General features: G+C 34.1%; 1 protein-coding gene across 4 annotated transcripts; it reads right to left on the reverse strand.

Annotated features, from left to right (window-relative positions):
* Positions 1 to 31: 31 nt before the first annotated feature.
* Positions 32 to 8,685, reverse strand: LOC111409758 (potassium transporter 7-like). 4 transcript variants are annotated; one of them, XM_023039774.1, is made up of 10 exons: positions 8,259 to 8,683; positions 6,078 to 6,306; positions 5,720 to 5,968; positions 5,504 to 5,554; positions 4,476 to 4,736; positions 3,752 to 3,804; positions 3,529 to 3,643; positions 2,967 to 3,221; positions 1,831 to 2,353; positions 32 to 927 (listed from the first exon to the last, which is right to left on the reverse strand). In XM_023039774.1, exons 1-10 carry the CDS (start codon positions 8,502 to 8,504, stop codon positions 408 to 410), a joined length of 2,502 nt encoding a protein of 833 aa, XP_022895542.1. In that variant the 5' UTR covers positions 8,505 to 8,683; the 3' UTR covers positions 32 to 407. The 4 variants fall into 4 exon arrangements, with proteins under 4 accessions (XP_022895542.1, XP_022895543.1, XP_022895541.1 ...); XM_023039775.1 differs by having other exon boundaries at positions 6,078 to 6,289; positions 8,259 to 8,443; XM_023039773.1 differs by having other exon boundaries at positions 3,529 to 3,804; positions 8,259 to 8,685.
* Positions 8,686 to 19,214: the final 10,529 nt, after the last annotated feature.

Consider the following 19,214-nt stretch of genomic DNA (forward strand, 5'->3'; position numbering starts at 1 on the left):
ACTACCAAGCAAAAATAAACATGAAAACTACTTCGAAAAGGAACTACACTATCAAAGAGCCCATTGATATGAAAATGGTAATTACAAAGACTTCAAACCTCTACAAATCATGATAATCCACGAAATAGCACTGGTTAAGAACTACAAAATTTCCCAGATATTAAAAAAGAAACTCCAAATTCAGCTAATGTAAAACCCAAGGAAGATATAAATAAATCTGATCATTGCAACGGTTTGGACATTATCCACAAGTGTGACCGGTATGAATAGCAAAAATACCATTTAGTTCCCTTGATTCTGCTGGAAGCGAAACGCCGCTGTTCAGAATTGGTGCTAAAACGAAGTCTGCCTTCTATGATAAAAGCTTGACTCAGACCATGCAAGTCTTCTACGATAAAAGCTCGACTTTAGACCATGTAAGTCATGCCCACTTGCATCAACTGCGAGTGCGGAACACTCAAATTCGCGACACCCCTCCTACAGTTCTTTCTCAAGAAGGCATAGAAGTAATTAATGACAAGCTTCTTAATAAACCAAGAATCCTTTCTTGCTCTAATATTCCCATGACCCAGAAGATATACTACCCCACATTCCTTGGCCTTGCGTATGAAAGACAACTCCTTCTCGAGACTTTGCTCTGCATCATGTAACGATGTCTCAGACTGCTCGTCTGAAGTGCTTGCTTCTGAAAAGGAATTGGTCATTTCCTTAAAATCAGACAGCAGAGGGACGCCAAGTGGATACACACTCTGATAGGGAGCTATTAGATCCTTTGAAAAAGAATGTTCTTCAGAATCTGAGTCCTCGTGACCATCGCTCTCCAGCAACCTTTCCTGAGCTTCCCTACGAATGAACTTCTCAAGACTCTCAATCAGCAATTGCTCAAAAGTCTGGTGGTTTTCTTTGCGGACATCCTTGTAACCATATCTATTAGTGGCAAGAGTTGGACAGAACATTAAGTGCTCAATAATATGTTGGGGGGGGGGGGGGGGGGGGGTAAAATAGGTACTTAGACAACACAATCAAAAATACATAGATGAAAAATATTAGGTTCATGACCAAATGCCTATTGTAAAGGTGAATATTGATAATAGGCAGTTGGTCTTATACGAACCAATGATGTAGCATGTTATATGGCATGACCCCAAATTTAAGTTGGGAGTTTTGTTTTCATAAGTAATGGTCTAACAATAAGTTATAGATATTTAATAAATGACTCCGTTAAACCATTTTGTGGGAGCCATCACAGTCAGGATGAGGCAGGATATTTTGGCAATAAAACTACTGTATTTCTACAAATAGAACATCCCAGTAATAAGATGCATTATTCAAATGGTCAATGGGCAACGTTTTGATGATAATTAAAAGAATTTAACCAAATGATCTGAATCTAAAATTTTGCAATGGTCAAGTTTTGTTTTTTCAATACATTACTGCTGAGCAATTGTGTATTAAGGTGCAACCTTCATGTGAAGATCTTCCAATTTCAAAGCAAGGCTCCAGATGGCTTAAGTTCACAATAAACCCATCCCATGTTGAGGAGCATACTCTTCTTAATAGTGGAAATAAGCCAAGGAAATAGTATCTTAAATACCCATGCAACAAAATAAAAAAATTCAGTTATTTCGGATGCTTTCTCCATAAACAAAGGAGTTTGAAATGCTTATTTGATCCACCAGCATAATGCACCATTTTAATTTTTATGTAAACTGCTTTATCCACAGCACAATTGCATTCAAGATGAATCAGGGAAATGCCAGTTTTAGGAGGAAATCTAAAATGATACGACTTCATATAAAATGAGGATACACTAGTTACAGGATATTTTACCTGGCAATACAGCGAAATATGTGGTAGCTTTTGGGGCAGACTCGTCGGAACAGAAACCTTTCACTTTGAGGTACAACAGGAACAGGAACATATTTTATACACACAAATATTATCATTGAATGCATAGCAGGCAGAGTGCTAAGGAAATGTCCAAATATAGCTGGTACTCCCTTCGCAAGCTCATTATAAAGCAAGCCAATGCCAGGAGCTCTTACTGTTCCTAGGTTAGGACCCAGTTCTCGCAGCAAATCCATTGACATCTTTTGCTCAACCTCAGTTTCATACTTTAGCTTACTCCCATAGTTCCAGATATACATTATTAAAAAAATAACTATGGCGAAAACCAGTATGATCCAGCTACCATCCCCCACACTCCACAAAACCGATGAAAAGAATGTTAACTCCAACCCCAAGAAGATAATAGCGAAACTCAGCACTATAAGGATACGTATCTGCCATATGAGAAGCATTACAAGAGTTACTAAGATTGTACTCATCATCATCACTCCTAGTTCAGCAATGCCTGTCAAACAATGTAAAATCAGAATATACAAAAGCCTGTTCAAAAAACAACACAAAAAGAACTTACTAGAAAGAAGTCAAAAATAACAAGAACTAGAAAACAACTGGCTATATTACAGCTACTTTATGGAAATAAAACTGATGTTAAACATTCCCCATATTTAGAACTCCCAACAGCTCATTATGAGATGGAGTTGTAGTTAGATCTATTACAGTCAACTAAAAAAGTAGGACTAGGAAGCATCAATGATTTAATCTTCCGAGTGAAGTGCAAGGTCTTGTCATTGTGCATTCAAAGGTTCTATTACAATAAAAAGTGCTGATAATTCAAAATTGGGACCTTGCACAGGCAGAAACCAATATGAATCTAACATAAAATGACTATTCTCTTTCAGATTTAGACAAATCAAGCTTCTCAAACATCAGCTCATAAATTGATCAATGGAAGTTCTTTTTAGATTGGATTGCTAACTTAACAATCTAAGCTTCAACACATTTAGGTTTCTATCAATTTATTAAGCTCAACTTGAGTCAGCTTTGATAATCTAAAAGCAATCTACACAAAAGTATACTGGTAATAGATCCAACTTCAAAGATAAGTGATAAAGAATTACCATAAGCATTTCCAATCTCGTAAACACTTGAAATAGTGCAGACTAAAACCAGGGTTAGAGCAAGCAGAAACCAGTTCATAACTGGAATGTAAATTTGACCCATGAATTTCCGCGAGGTATGAATGATCTTAAGGCGAGGAAAGCAACCAAGTGCCGTTGATTGTTTAATACAAGAGAATGTCGCTGTAGTCATAGCCCTACTAGCAATCAATGCAGCTACATTAGCAATAAGGAACACTGGCCAGAAAGCTCCACCTGTAGCAGAATTAAAAATTAAAATCCAGGATTTAGACCCAGTTAATTTATCCCTCTTTATGCTTACAATTCTCTAGGATCAATAGTTCAAGTCCAGATTAAAATGCACAAATTGATATTACGAACTACATGAGAATATAGTATAAGCTGCAATCTTGAATGAGGAAAAATGAAATTACTGTTACTTGTATCTAGACAATTGAGACATTTTTGACCTTATCATTCAAACTTAAAATCATTATAAACATATCTATGATTTTCAAATGAGTGTGGATATTAAAGGTGAGAAATAGAAAAATGTATCTACTTGGAACAGATGAGAAGAAGGCTTGAGTTGTATTGCCATGGTTCGCTATAAGGTAAGCAGCTTGACCCAGATAACCCAACAGAAGGCAAGGTAACACAAGAAACACAAAGGTAAGCTGCAACAACAAAATTAAGTCTTCATAAGAAAAAATTAGGATAGTAGGAAAAAGCAAAAAATGTAAGATATTTAATAAAAAAAGGTCTGATGCAGGTAACTGGTTTACCTGCACTGATCTTACGGAAAAATAGCAAAGATCTGCAAACATTGCTTCAGAACCTGAGTCAGAACTGATCATCAGAAATATATAAGAACTGTAATATAGAATAACGAAAACGAACAGAATAAGTCAAAGAAAACAGCCAAGAGTATCATATTACTGATGATGTAAAACTCAATCATGGACAAGCACTAAGAGTTCATGGTTGTAAGTTAATAAGCTACTCTTAAAGGACAAAACAGAAGCCACAAAATTGTGTTCCAAGAAAGGACCAAATACCCTATCAGCCAAGAAGCTCGTATAGGGAGATCAAGTTGCTGAAGTAGAGCAATAGAATGTTCATTTAGAAACAGCTCCAGTGATTTTTAATATTTTCCTAACATTATTGAAAGCAGTTAATTTCTAATAGGCACCTCTTTGTGGTCTTCAAGGTCATCCTGATATACATAAATATTTAATATAGTATCAAAAACTTCTCTAATGTTTTGAAAGAGATAATTGTACAGAAAAACATATGAAGGAAAAATATCACCCAACCCAAGAAATAGAAAGTCATAAAACTTGCAGTTGGAATAATGAACTTCAATTTTACAACAGTCACAAAAGGCAAGCTTAACTCCAAGAATAACATGGAATCCATCAAAGAGAGGGGAAAAAACTACTCAATGAATTCTTCTAATACATATTTTCCTTTCAAGGTATCCATTAGTTTACATACTTCAAAGTTTACCTGTTGCACAAAGAAGACAGCCCCCAAGGGAGTACCAAGCACTGGTAGAATTGCGTTTGAAGAAATAGTATATGTGAACTGGATTAAATGCCCTCAGGACATGTGTATCGTACTTAACAAGGTTGTATATGCCAATGCCCCCAAGACAACAAAACCATATAAACAAGGCAGGACCCACTATGAGCCCCACTTTACTTGTTCCATATTTCTGTACACTGAACAAGATTATAAGAAATGCAACCGAGATCATCACCACGTGCTCTGCAGTGCAAAGAAATAATAGCTCTTCATTATCACCTTGACTTTCTATGCCACGTTGAAGTCAGAACTAGTATGAATATGGATAAAATCAAACAAGTTTCAAAGTAAATGTAAAATTACATGTTCTATTGCCAAAAATCTTCTACTAGGTATTTTATTTGTAATTCACAGTCACAGTGATTATCTTCCAAATTAATGAGTATAAATCTATTCAAGTATTATGCTGAGATGATTAGCATGCCAGCAATCAGACTGGCTAGCCAAACAAATACTTAAGTAGCATAGTTTAAGTCCCCTTACGTCAGATGTACTATAAAGGATGTGTTTTATGATAGCTCCAGACAAACATCTTAACTTCCTCAGTAGGCAATTTCTCCAATCTTCTCCTAGTATTGCAGCATTTTTTTGATTAAGAGCGATCACTTGCTACATCAGAAAAATTGGCATGTGCTAAGTTCCTAAGATGACTTGAAAATGAAAATGTGTCTTTAATCAGTAAATTTAGCTTTTATTCAACAGGTAATAACAGAAAGAACATTGGCATTTCTAGAAAACCCTATCCTAATGTGAGTTACCCATCCACAAAACGTAATTTAATCATCAGATTATTTATATCCCAGTATCTACAGTTTTACTAGTGTAAAAAGACTGTAATAACTTCAGATCTGATGAATAGCAAAAGAATTGAGCAATTCAAACAAAAATCCTACTCTTATGTCCAAAATACCTATGCTGTTGGTTATAATCAATTATATAGAAATAGTTACCTTGTGTTACCCCAGAAACTCCAATCTTTAAGCCACTAACAGCAGATATTACTGCAAAAGAAATTAGTAGGATTGACATCAACTTCAAGCTATCAACCAAGTGTTGGAACATAATATACTTAAGAGTAGCCAAACTCCCTCTTATCTACAGACTGTCAAAAGCATCAAGTTCTCCAACAAAGGTATAAGGCACTAAACTGAATCTTCCATAAGTACCTGACATTGCAGGTGTAACAACACCATCGGCTATCACCATGGAAGTACCAGCGAGAACCAACATCAGAAGAAGCTTTTTCAGCGTCAGAGAAGTCTCGAGTCTTTCTTTTATTTTCAGAGACCTCTCCAGTTCTGGTGATGGCACCTTAAGTCTGAAGCTAGATATGCGAGCATCTGATGGAAGTTGGTTGGGCAGAAGACTAGCTTTAGCATGCCTACAGATCAAAGAGTACAAAGCAAATGTACCACCTGCACAATTGGGTTATGAAAACTGAACCTCATTTGTTGAGTGAATTACACGCCATGCCGAGTATAATCATATACATTGACATTGTAAAGAATCCTAAAAGTAACATACCTTCACCATCATCATTAGCCCAAAGAACTATGAGGACATACTTGATAAGTGGAATCAGAATTAAGGTGTACAAAACTAGTGATAATGCACCAAGAACATCTTCGTTTGCCTCAACCGGTGCCTTGCTGAACATCACACTGAAGGTATACAATGGACTGGTCCCCACATCACCAAAGACAACCCCTAGTGTCTGAAAGGTCAGTATGATCCTCCTGCCCAAAGTGACATCCTGCCATTATATTTTTCAAATCAAGACACCAATCTCTCACAGCATTTTTTGTCATATGGGAATATGCCAAACACAAGTGCAGTGGTACTTCTACAAAGCACTGCTTTTATTTATTAATTGTTATTAAAAAAAAAAAGTTGCTAAGTCAATCTGTTTAATATCTAGATATATTTTGCTGTAACAGTAGCTCAGTTAGCCACAGGTAATGGGGCACTCCTAAGTTTGACGATGATGGGGAAAATGTCAAACAAGAAGTTCATATTGCAGTTATACAATGCAACTATTCAAACAATAAATAATGTCTAGACTTCTTGATGAATGAACTTTCCAGCTGTAAATCAAACAGAAAGTCCACCTCTCATTCATCCACCTATTTATGAGAATACTGGAGTCAAAATAGGATCAGTTATTTATTGATATGAGGGTTACAATCAAGCTCCAAATGCTCTAAGGTTGATTATTAACTGGTGTTTCTAGGATTACTTTTGACTTATCAAGATTTCTGAAAGTTTTGGTATCTTTATCACTTACTCAGGACATACTTCTATTGAGGTGCTACAGTACGTATAATTTTCTAGTTGGGGCTATTTTACAAACCTATCCAGCACTGATGGGAGGAAAATTGCTCTTCAGAAACTTTTTTCGTTTTTTGTTTCTTTTATTTGGTTCTAAGCATTCGATTTAACAAAAAAGTATTCCAAGCCTTTTATTTTATTTTTTCCATCTACCATCTTAAACAAACCACTGTTGGTAACAAAATGATGTGGGAGCAGCTATATGGAAATTTCACATGAAGCCTCAAGTTTCATTGATGCTGAAATTGGAATAAATGGCTGGTGAGTTTGGTGATCGGTTAGGAAAGATTATTCAAAAAAAGACAAGACGATGGAAAGGAGAAGTGCAGGGATTACGGAAAAGCCTGTAGAAAATAATCTCAACTGCACGTAGGAGTACTATGCCAGAAAAAAAGTTATTAGAAAAGTACTAGTACCCCTAAGAAAATGACTTGTGTATTAGGTAATGTAAGTGCACGTTTGACTTGAGTAAATGGTGTTTTTTGATCAATCATGAGTGCACCAGGGACATTTTCAGATCACTTGATAAAGCTCAAAACTGCTGCTTTAAGTAAACTTAATCTTGGGCAATAAGATTACTCTTAAAAAGTTATTTGATTAAGCAAATATGTTGCATTACCATCCAACTTCAGCAAACAATTACAGTGCAATCGGTTATTAATATCAGTTACAAGCAATTTATTTAAAAAAAAAAAAAAGTCTAGTAATTGCATGGAAAAAAAGCCTACTCTACCACAGTTTTATAGCAAAAAATATGAATTTGACCAATATCTTATATTTGGAGCTTTGGGCTGGTGGGAGATGGGGGCTTCGCACAGCCAAGATCTATGAACCCAAGATCAGCAGTTATATATTATGACTTGCTTTTTAGAGCTCAGTTCAATCTGCTCCGTTTAAGCTTGGCCAACATTAAAAGTATTGAGCAAATGGGCTTCAATTCAACAGATTGAAGGAGATTCGTTCCGGAGGTCCTTAAGCTGTAAACATAGATACACAATTGCTTAGGTAATGATGGCGGCTTTTACAGGGTGACAATGGTAGCAAAATGCTGAGCCAGAGCAAGAAAGGGTAAATAGCAACGGCATATAATGCCAGTAATAGAGGTTTGTATTATGTTATTATTATTATTATTTTCAACATGCTCGTAACTCCTTTTAGCTACACACTCCAACATCATAACAAGATACTAATTTTCTCATAGTTCTAAGCTCCAGCACTCTCGTACTACTACTACTACTATATAATTGCTAGAAGCACCCACTAAAACTCATAAAATCTAGAAATATACTTGTAGATAGGCCAAAAAAAGGAAAGAAAGAAAAGAAAAGAAAAAAACACGTTGTAGCTAACAAACTGAATCAAGATCAAAATACTCACCTCATAATCATTCCTTTGAGCGCCAGGGACTTCAAGAGCATCAACATCGAACGAATCAATCCTCGGACCCGTCCGAATCAGCCTCTGCCCCGTATTATCCTCATCGTCTGAATCACGCAGCGTCGAATCCCCGCCGTGGTTACCGTGGTTGTAAATTTCCGACCCTTCCTCGTCCTGATGATACACCCACCGGAACTCCATCGAGTCCACCGACGCCAATCCGCCATTCGATCTCTCCTCCGCCATTTGCAACTGTTTATACGTGTATATACATGTATGTGAATCCTATACTATGAAATTGATCAAAACCAGCAACAAAGAGTGGATGGATCTAACGGATGCTGTGGGAGAAGTAAGTTAATAAAATTTCCACAGAATAATGCTAAAGGAGTTACATAAATCCTAAGAGAAGATTTTTTATTTTCCTTTTACTTGGTTGAAAAAATTGTGATAAATGATTATGTTTATGTAGCATAATTAATAGGTTAATCAAATAAGCCCATGTTGGATCCCTATTAAATTAAATTACATTACATTTCATTTTTCTTTCTCTTATTTTCAACCACACAATCTTACATAAAATAATATTACACGTAAATCGAAAATTTTTTCTTCTTTTTCAATCACTCATTTTTCCAAAAAATACTATTCCCCTCATTTTCATTTTCAGGTAATGGGAATCAAATATGGGCTAAATCACGTGACTTTAACTTTTGCATTTAAATAAACTTAACATTGAATATCAAGTAATTCTCATCTAACCATGTTTTACATCATCGATGATCAATAACATTATTCTTCTTAAAATGCAACGAAAATGATCTAAGGCTATCATTATATTACCGGTCGCTAGAGAGTCGTAGATATTTGTTTTTGCTTTCACTCTCATAAAAGAGTGATTTCTACTATTATTTTCGTTTCTTGTAAAAGGGAGTTTAAGAAAGTTATTTTAATTGATGTTTGAAATTAATTTCTAAAAGAGTTTTATCCTTTCAAAATGTTTTTAGAGAAAAATTACAAAAGTTAGCTTTCTCTGAAAAAAATTCTAAGTAAAAGAATTACTTTTTTAAAGGCCTAGTTTGAGTCGTATTAAAAAAAATACATTTTTAAACAATGATTTGATATCATTTTAACCAAATATTTTTCAATAAAATAATGTTATACTTAAATTTAAAATTTTTCTTATTTTTCAACCACACATTCTCTATAAATATATTATTTCAAAATATATTCTTTCAAAATAATGTAGTTCAAATACATCTAAAATTGATCAAACGGTTACACAAATAGGTTTAGGTCTCAAAAGTAGGTTTTGAAAACTATTTTTTTAAAAGATCTCTCTCTTCGAAAAACATTTTTCGAAGAAGTCAATTAAAAAACTATAAATAAAAGAAACACTTTAATCAAAAGAATCGAAAAGCAATTTTTGACTCTTAAAAGTTACTTTTAACTTTACAAAAATCAAGTCAAATGAGCCCTACATGCAAAGTCCAAATCATTTTAAAAAAATTATTAATTTCCTCCAATTTTGAATTCAATTATAAGAAAAGTCCAAGGCAGAATTTATTTATTCAGATAGTGACATTTAATAACTTATATTGGACATTATTTATTCAAAGAGTGCAGCTAAGAATTTATTTTGGACATCATATGATTAAAGAGTAATCCAGTTTAAAACTACTGTTAGTGTAGTGGAAATTCCTTAATAAATCTTGATTTCGAACTCAGAAAAAATCAAACGAACACCGGTTTACTTCGGCTCGACCTGAGACTTTCACCTTCACTTTGGACTGCTCTCTTTCTCTCTAACCCCACAAAGGAGAATGGTGGTGATGTTAGCAATCCACAAAGGTATGGAGAGGAAGACGAAGATATCACAATGGTTGAATCTCACTCACAACCTCACATGACTTCCCTCTCTCTCGGTTGCCTCTCTTCTCTCAACTCTTCTCTCCATTGCTACAACACACACACTCCACCAAAAACGGCTGGGAGATAAATACATATATGTTAGTTTAGGTCGCTCTAATTGGGCCTAGGGTTCACTAAGCGGGCTACCAATTAACCTAAACTAATGAGCCAATATTCAACTCCATATTAATCACTAAATGGTCCAACTAACCAAATAATCATCCAACCCAAACCCGAACCATCCAAAAGTGTAGTTCATCTCCGAGTCGAGCCAAGTCCACGGTGTCGATAAATAATTCGACAACTATTTTAAATCATCGCCCGGATTATTGGGTATCAAAAAACCCAACAATCTCCACATTGATGCCCAATAATCTGCAAGCAACCAAAACACACAGTTTATACTTGCACAATCAAGGTAATCCAATAAAATTGGAATAACAGACCTTACCTCGTGTTTCCAACTTGAAACACATACGATACTTGCTCCATGTACTCACCAGGGCTAAGGTCAAAAACACCCAAATAGAAACAAGTATTCACAGTGAACAAATAATCATGCGATGAAGATATATATAGGATAACACACAGATCTTTCAAAATCATGTTCACACAGTCCACAAATTAACACCTAGTTAATCAGCACACGGTCAAACACATATGCAACAAATGCATAAGTGACCCCATGAAAGATCTTACTACGCTTATCCTATCCCATTCTGTGTTACTCCCACCTCGACAACACATATCTCCTCTCATTGCCCACAATGCTCACTAAACCAATCACTTAACTTATGTCTAACTGGTAAGTCACAATAGATCCTAAACTCTCGGGATAATCCTCTATCACCACATCACTTCTCCCAACCTACGTGGATAATGGGACTCCACCTTACAGAAGTGATAGAAGTAACTCTCTCACACTCCACCTGTACAAGGTCTTTTTCACAGATAAAAGATTCTAAACATTTGATCACATCTCCACTCGTGATCCAAATATCACACTCTACATCCCTCGTGCATATCACCAATGCACCTCTAGGCATCTATACTCCACCTTACCAAAAGACATCCAATTCACTGCTAATGCATCTCAAACTCATTATAGCAAAGCAACACCTTTCGGTGACCACAAAGGTTAATCCACTGACCAATGCTCCCAAAAAATTCACAAAGAAAATAGTGAAGGTGACACTCTCAAAGAGAATCGAAGAAAGAGTTGGTTACTTCATAACACTCACAAAGGAGGCTCACAAAGAGGAAGAATATAACCCTAACATGGCTGCCTCACATAATCTCACAAACCACACAGGCTCACAAAGATAAAGAAGGGAAACTGTTGCCTAACTTTCTTCTCCCTACCACGCTCTCACACCACTCATAGAGCAAATAGAGTACGCCACAAAATTTAACCCACTATGCATGTAAACATATTACACAAAATAATAAGTCACTCTAATTCATGCAATTACACACATCAAACATATTGAAAGTGTAACATCAATATTGCAACAGAATTAAGTGACCATATACATACAGAAAGTATTACATACAGATGCAATGTAAGAACCATGTTTATTCTCTCAATAAACCTCACTAGGATCACTACTAGACCCTAAAGTCACAGTCGTCTTGTCTCTATCTTCATCTTTCTTTTTATTATCATCTTAGGACAATCTCTTTCAACTATGTCCAAATTTTACTACAGTTAAAATATATGTTATTTTTCGCACTTACCTTAAACCTACATTTACCACCAATATCAAATAATAACCACAAATAAAGTATGAACATAATTCACATAGAATAGTCCAGTAAACTTTCCTAAGGCCACATGCAATTCTAATAATGTAGAAAAATTGACAGCAAATTCACAAAAAATTTAAGGCAAATAATTAACAAATAATTTTAACTGCAATAATAAAAGGTAAAAGACATGATATCGAGCGGACCACGTCTGAAGGTTCGTAATATCGAGACATGCGAGTTCACCACTTTAGGAATTTACTGTTCATCCTAAAGTCACCAGCAACCACAGCAACACGAAAACAGCACCCGACACCCGAACGTCCAAGGGCAAAATCGTCCAACTTTCACTATATTGCTCCAAACTGAAATTTGAAAACACTGCAGGGTCCATCTCGTCATGGGGAAGATTCTGTCTGAAGACCACTTCGCCGGAATCAGACGGACGCGCCCTCACGTGCCATCGCCGTCTTCCCCATGCGTCGCGCCGGTCGCCCACGCGTCAGCAACCTGTCACCCTTCTAACTTCTTCTCCGCCTGCACAGTCCATCGGTGGTGTTCATTTTGCCAAACTCCTTTTGGTTTCACCAGAAAACGCCAAAACAGACCCGGCAGAAAATTGAAAAAATCGAACAGTTTCTGCCTCTAATTTCCAGATCCGTTTCTGACCACTTCCAACCCATTTTTAGCCCCAAAAATCACAGATTTATTAATAACACAAGCTCTGATACCATTTGTAGCGGAATTCTCTTGATAAATCTTGATTTCGGGCTCATAAAACAATCAAACGAACACCGATTTACCTAGACTCGATCCGAGACTTTCGCCTTCACTTTGGACTGCTCTCTTTCTCTCTAACCCCACAAAGGAGAAGGATGGTTATGTTAGCAATCCACAAAGGTATGGAGAGGAAGACGAAGATATCACAATGGTTGAATCTCACTCACAACCTCATAGGGCTTTTCTCTCTCTCGGTTGCCTCTCTTTTCTCAACTCTCCTCTCCATTGCTACAACACACACTCCACCAAAAACTGCTGGGAGATAAATACATATATATAGGTTAGTTTAGGTCACTCTAATTGGGCCTAAAGTTCACTAAGCGGGCTACCAATTAACCTAAACTAATGGGCCAATATTCAACTCCATATTAATCACTAAATGGTCCAACTAACCAAATAATCATCCAACCCAAACCTGAACCATCCAAAAGTGTAGTTCATCTCCGAGTCGAGCCAAGTCCATGGTGTCGATAAATAATCCGATAATTATTTTAAATCATCGCCCGGATTATTGGATATCAAAAAACCCAACAGTTAGTTTATGTAACATTAAATGAAACTATGGTTAATTTTATTTTAGTTGAGAAATAATGCATCTAGTACCACTATAATACCTAGGTAGTACTACGTGATATGTTCAATTAAAGATAAAATTATATAACTCATTTAATTGTCCTTTCTTTTAATGTCACTTAGTTTTACCTAAATTAATTCTAGGGCTAAATAGCATTACTTTTAAAATAGCCTATCAAATAGTAATACCTAAATTAACGTTGTAACACCAGTTATACTAGATAATATTTATTAATTACATAGAAATTTAAACTTGAATATAATGTTTATTTCCCCATTTAGATACTCACCAAGCTCCAAATAAGGAAATATTATTCCTTATGGTGTTTTTATTGTTTGATTCTTTTCATTCCTTAAGTAGCAATCTAGATTAAAGGAACCAAGAGAAGGAAATATAGAAGGATAAACTCCTCCCTATCCCCATAATTCCCCAACACCAGTCCATCTCCCTTCTCCCTCCACTATACATTCAAATACACAATTTTCTCTCTAGAAGCAAAAGGAAGTATGGCTAGAAGGTAATTTCAAGGGCTACTTTTCAAGAATTTCAAGTTCTTTTCATAAAAAAACAAGGTTAGAGAAATATATGCAAGAAGAATAAATCTATTCTTATAGTTGTGAATATTTGTGGAAAATTTTATGCGAAAATAATTCTTTGTGGCCATCCGAACTAGAAAGAAGTATGAACAATTTGGTTAAACAAGAAAGAAAGAATTTTGACTATTTTCTCATGGTTGAACATAAGAAGAAGGATTTCGCCCTCGTTTGGGGGTGATTAAAATAAGATTTTTAGTAGATTTTGATAAAATTTGAAATGTATGGTTGAAAAGTTGTGGATCTGAAGTTAAAATTAGTTGCCGATTTTGTCTTAAATTAAAATTTGATTTATACCAAACAGGGACTTCATATTTCGAACTCTTGAGATCACCGAAAAAAAAAAAAAAAAAAAAAAGGGGGGGTATGATATTTTAAATAAATTTCAGTTTTAATTTGGAATTGAATTAAAATTTTATTTATACCAAACAGGGACTTCATATTTCGAACTCTTGAGATCACCGAAAAAAAAAAAAAAAAAAAAAGGTGTGGTATGATGTTTTACATAAATTTCAGCTTTAATTTGGAATTGCACCTAAAATTAAGAACCAAGCTTGGTTACCAGGGTCACATGGGCACTGATATTATAGGGGCGCCACTTAGGTGAGGGTGCCTGTCTAAAATTAATGGTATTTCTATTGAGTTTTCCAAAAAGTCACCCTCCCCTCTGGACTATAGATTAGAAAGGGTCATAGATGGTGGATTTAAGCATGGCGATGTGATAAACAACAGGGATATTAGAGGCTTAAAACAAGAAATTTGCGTTTTGACAAGTTCTTGTTGGAATTCTAAGGGTTTTGAATGCTTTTATGGAATTCTATTTCATGTTTGTTTGTAGACATATTTCAGAGTTTTGGAGGCTGAAAATTTGATTTACTTTATATTATATGATGTGTTCAATAGCTATAGAATATGGAATATATAGGTCCAATTTGGGAGTGATTTTTCATCAAAAAAATTAATTTTTTGACTGTTATTTCACTATTCCAACTGTAATTTTTGACTTCTTCTCTCACGGGTGGCCCTCGTTTTTTTCCTAACGGTCAAAAAATCAATTCGCAAAATCATTCCCGAACAGGCCCATAGTAGGAATTCCAATTGTCCGGTTCAACTTTAAAAGGTCACTCTAGGATGTGTATTTCTAATTTTGGTCGAAATCAATAACTTTGGTTAGGCTATAAGTTTCCTTCCTCTGAGATTTGGAATCACGAAATTTTAATATGTTTTACGGTAATATATTATGAATTTATCCACTAAATTTCAGAAGTTATTATAATGACTGTTTAGGGTGTTAGATGTTCTTAAAATTAAAACTTTGTTATTCAGCAAAAACAATATAAATAAAAATTGTTTGACAGGTTGATGTCCTTATTGAATGAGTTTGAACGTGAAATTTTCATATGTTGTTCGAAGATAAGTTATCAATCCACTATGTAAATTTTGTAATCTTTGGTGTTAAAATATTTTTAGAAGAATCTGCAGTGGATTTAATCAATGAAACTGCCTTGTGCAATTTCTTAATACCTTGTTGCCTGATCAAATGGAGTTGAATTCTAAATTTAGTAGTATGTCATATATTGGTGAATTTTATGAATAACATGCACTGTCGATTAATTTTAGGTTAATAATATATTTTTTCCTAAAATCGGGGTGAATTGCAAGTTGGTAGCCAGTCAACTTTCACAAAACTCCCATCGAGGCTACTCAATGTTCACATAAAACCTATAAGTATCGAATCGTTATACAAGTAATAATATTTGTGATATAAAGAGTATAGTTCCCATGAAGAATAATATTTAATTTGTAGTTCAATAACTACTATTAAATTTGAAGTATGATAACATAAAAACAATTGTGATTTGTTCTTTATTTATTATAATTCTACCATAAGAAAGATAAAAATTGATTAAATCTAATAAGAAAGTCACGCATTTAGTTTAGATTATCAATAAGATTGCATGTGTGAAAGAGATTAATTCTAATTCTAACTACACATTGATTTATCGCGTTTTAGATTCATTGTGAATATTTCTATACTACTACAAGCAACCAACTACTTGATTGGTGATCAAGTAGTAAATAGTGTAATGGGTATGTAAAATCACTTAAACGATAACATGAAATTCCTAAATTAAAGTCTTGAATTGAAATAAATGAAAATAGGGTTCAAACATTCATCTAATACAAATGAAAAACCAACCAACCATCCTAATATTTAAACTATACAAGAACTAATGAAAAGACATCACCCGGATCAAGAAAAAATGCAAAAATTGAAAAAAACTTGTATAGTTTCCCTTTAGCTGATGATTGTACCTTGTTTTTAGCCTTCAAAATCTGTGAATATAGAGATTTTTAGGTTTATAAAGGTCTCCCCCACATTCTAAATGTGTTATGGTAGATATAAGCTGAGAGGCTCAGACTCTTAAAAAATGGAGAGGTATTCATGTCGACACGATATAACATAGATACTGACGAAGGATACGAATCGGATCCTTAGCTGTGCAATTGAACACGGGATGCTTCTGGCTTGCTTTAGTGGTGGCAACAAACTCATTTATTTTGAGTCTTGTGATAATAATATGCATAAATTTATGAACGGGATCACGACAGGTGGCAACATTTGCAGAAATTTGCTGGGAAAGACGAAGCGGGAGATGAAAAGTTGGAGAAGACAATATGTTTTGGAGAAATATTATTGACGCATGCTGCTTTGGTGGTTTCAAAGTCTTTTAATTGTCTGTTTGTTGATACATGCTGCTATAAATTAACTGTACCCTCTCCCAAGATTTATTATTTATTGTGAGTGGTGTGATTTATTATTTTATTTGAGGTAAAATTAGTTTAAAATTTAATTCTAAAATTTCGTTTGATGCGATAATTTAAGTTACAGTTATCCATTTTGAGTATTTTAAATCTATTAGAAAGCATGCAAGGAATCAGTGGCGGACGCAAATATTTGGTGTTAGTGAGACATAATCAAACTTATTAAAAAGTTATTAAAAAAATTCTATATGCTACGTGAAAACATATAAGTGATCATTATCATAGATTCACAAATATCATATATATGTAAAATAACAATTCTCAAAGAATTCCAAATAATATCACATATATGATAAATAATAATTTTCAAAGAATTTTCAAATTAAATATCGCAGATGACTAAATAATCTCATCTCTCATTCTCTTAATTGTTCGGTCATCGCTGTAATTCTATTCTAATAAAAAAAGCCCAACTACTGTTACTGCCCAAATCTAATTTTTGGTTCTAAAACCTGGAAAAAAAAATAATAATCTTGCAAGTTGGTGGGTCACTTGCCCCACCAGGACCACATATAGGTCCGCCAATGCAAGGAATTCATGATAAATACATTACGGACAAAATATAAATGTTGAAAGCCGCCTTTGCATGAATTATTGAATATATCCCATTCTAAATTGTTTAATACGTAAAATGTACACAGGTAACCTATATATATAAATATATAAATAGTCAATTTTTTTTGGGTCATTTTCTAGTGGATCAGAGTATTTCAATCAACACCATGTTATTGAGGCAAGAATGTATGAAGAACGAATTTCTTGGTGGGCCAATCATGGTTCTTCAATACATTTGTTGCAATATCTGGCATTTAAATTGCTCTCTCAACTGGATTCCTCTTCTTTTTGTGAGCGAAATTGGAGCATATATTCACTCATTCAAAGTATCAAGAGAAACAAACTGGCGACAAGTAGGACTGAAGACTTGGTATTTGTTCATTGCAATCTTTGACTCGTGTATATATGTATGTATGTATGTATTTTTGTAGGAGGGGATCAAATTGAATTGGATGGACAAGGTAGCATTGAAATGGCGAAAATTGGAGGCAATTACGTTTGATGAAAAAGAAGAGTAAAGCTTGATTGGGAATGCTTGTTTAGTTTGATTTCAATTGGAGAACTTATTGTTTCTCAAATTATGACATTTCAGATATTTAACTTTATTTTGAATAGTGTTTTGTTTGAATTTGGATTTGGGTTTGGATTTTATCATTATATGAAACATTAGAATTGTGGTAATTTGCTATTTTGCTTTAATATTGTGGTTATTTGCTTTAATTATACCATTTTTTCTTTGTTATCTTGGTATTTTTATATCATTTTAAAAAAAGAAAAATAGTTTGTAAAACGTATCCACGTACCTGTATTCAAAATTCCGATCCTTTTTAACCGTATCCTCATATCTTAATTTTTAAAATGAGAAGGATCCGACTCCTAGATACGTACCCAAATCCGACACTCGCACCTGATTCTGTGCATCATAGTATATAGGATGCCAAAATATTTATTTCAAGTAGAGTTTTAATGAAAAAATGAAACTGAATTTTTTCGCCTAGAAATACACTATGTGACCGTATACTACAAATGGTTGCAACTGCATAAAACAACCAATAAGTGGACTTGAATTGTTTGAATGGCTAGTTGGGACTGCATGGATAAAACTCTATGCGGCTGTATAGAGTTAAAAACTTTCAATTTGTTCACTTTGGTTTCCAAATTCTTCCCAACGTCATGTTTGGTTGTTCTCTTGTATTCTCATTTCCTTTGCTTCCAATTGAATCTAATTGATTTTGTGGCATCCTCGGTCTTCATTTTGAGGCTCGATTCAATTATGAGATTGTTGCACTTTAGTCTTCAAACTTTGGATTTTGCCCCTTTTCACCATTTTGGTTCGTTTTTTCCAATTTTCCAATCAAACATGAGAGTTACCTATTAAACATGAAATAACAAAATTTAGGTAATATGTTGTCCAAGTAACAATAAAATGCTATAATCTAAGGACCCAAATTAGTGTAGAAATTACACTTATTGCTCAACTTCATTTTATTGTTAACTATTATGCTCTACCGGCAATTAAACGGAATGCTATAAATAAACTAGATAGAGTCTGCCATTAAGTAGTCTTTATGTTACACAAATTGGAAGTACAAGACGTATACATATCAATAAAATTTGGACGAAACATTACAAGAACTAAACTAACAAAAGATATTAAGCAATAAAATATTAAGGTGCATTTCATTTGCTATTTTTAAGTCATTTTCAATTTTCAATTTTGCAAAATACTAAAAACAAGGTTAAACTAATAACATAAAAAGTTTAAAATATAAAAATATGAAATTCTAATAAATAAAATTTTAAAATTTTAAGAAAATAAATACAAAACAAAATAAATTCAAAAAATAAAATTGATAAATTTTAAAAGATTAAAAAATAAAATTTTTGAAATTATTTATATAAAATTCTGAAAAAATAAATTATAAAAATTCCTAGAAAAATAAAAAATAAAAATATTTCAAGCTCTTAATG

The sequence above is a fragment of the Olea europaea genome, chromosome 15, assembly GCF_002742605.1.
Source record: "Olea europaea var. sylvestris chromosome 15, O_europaea_v1, whole genome shotgun sequence".
Taxonomy (NCBI): Eukaryota; Viridiplantae; Streptophyta; class Magnoliopsida; order Lamiales; family Oleaceae; genus Olea; species Olea europaea.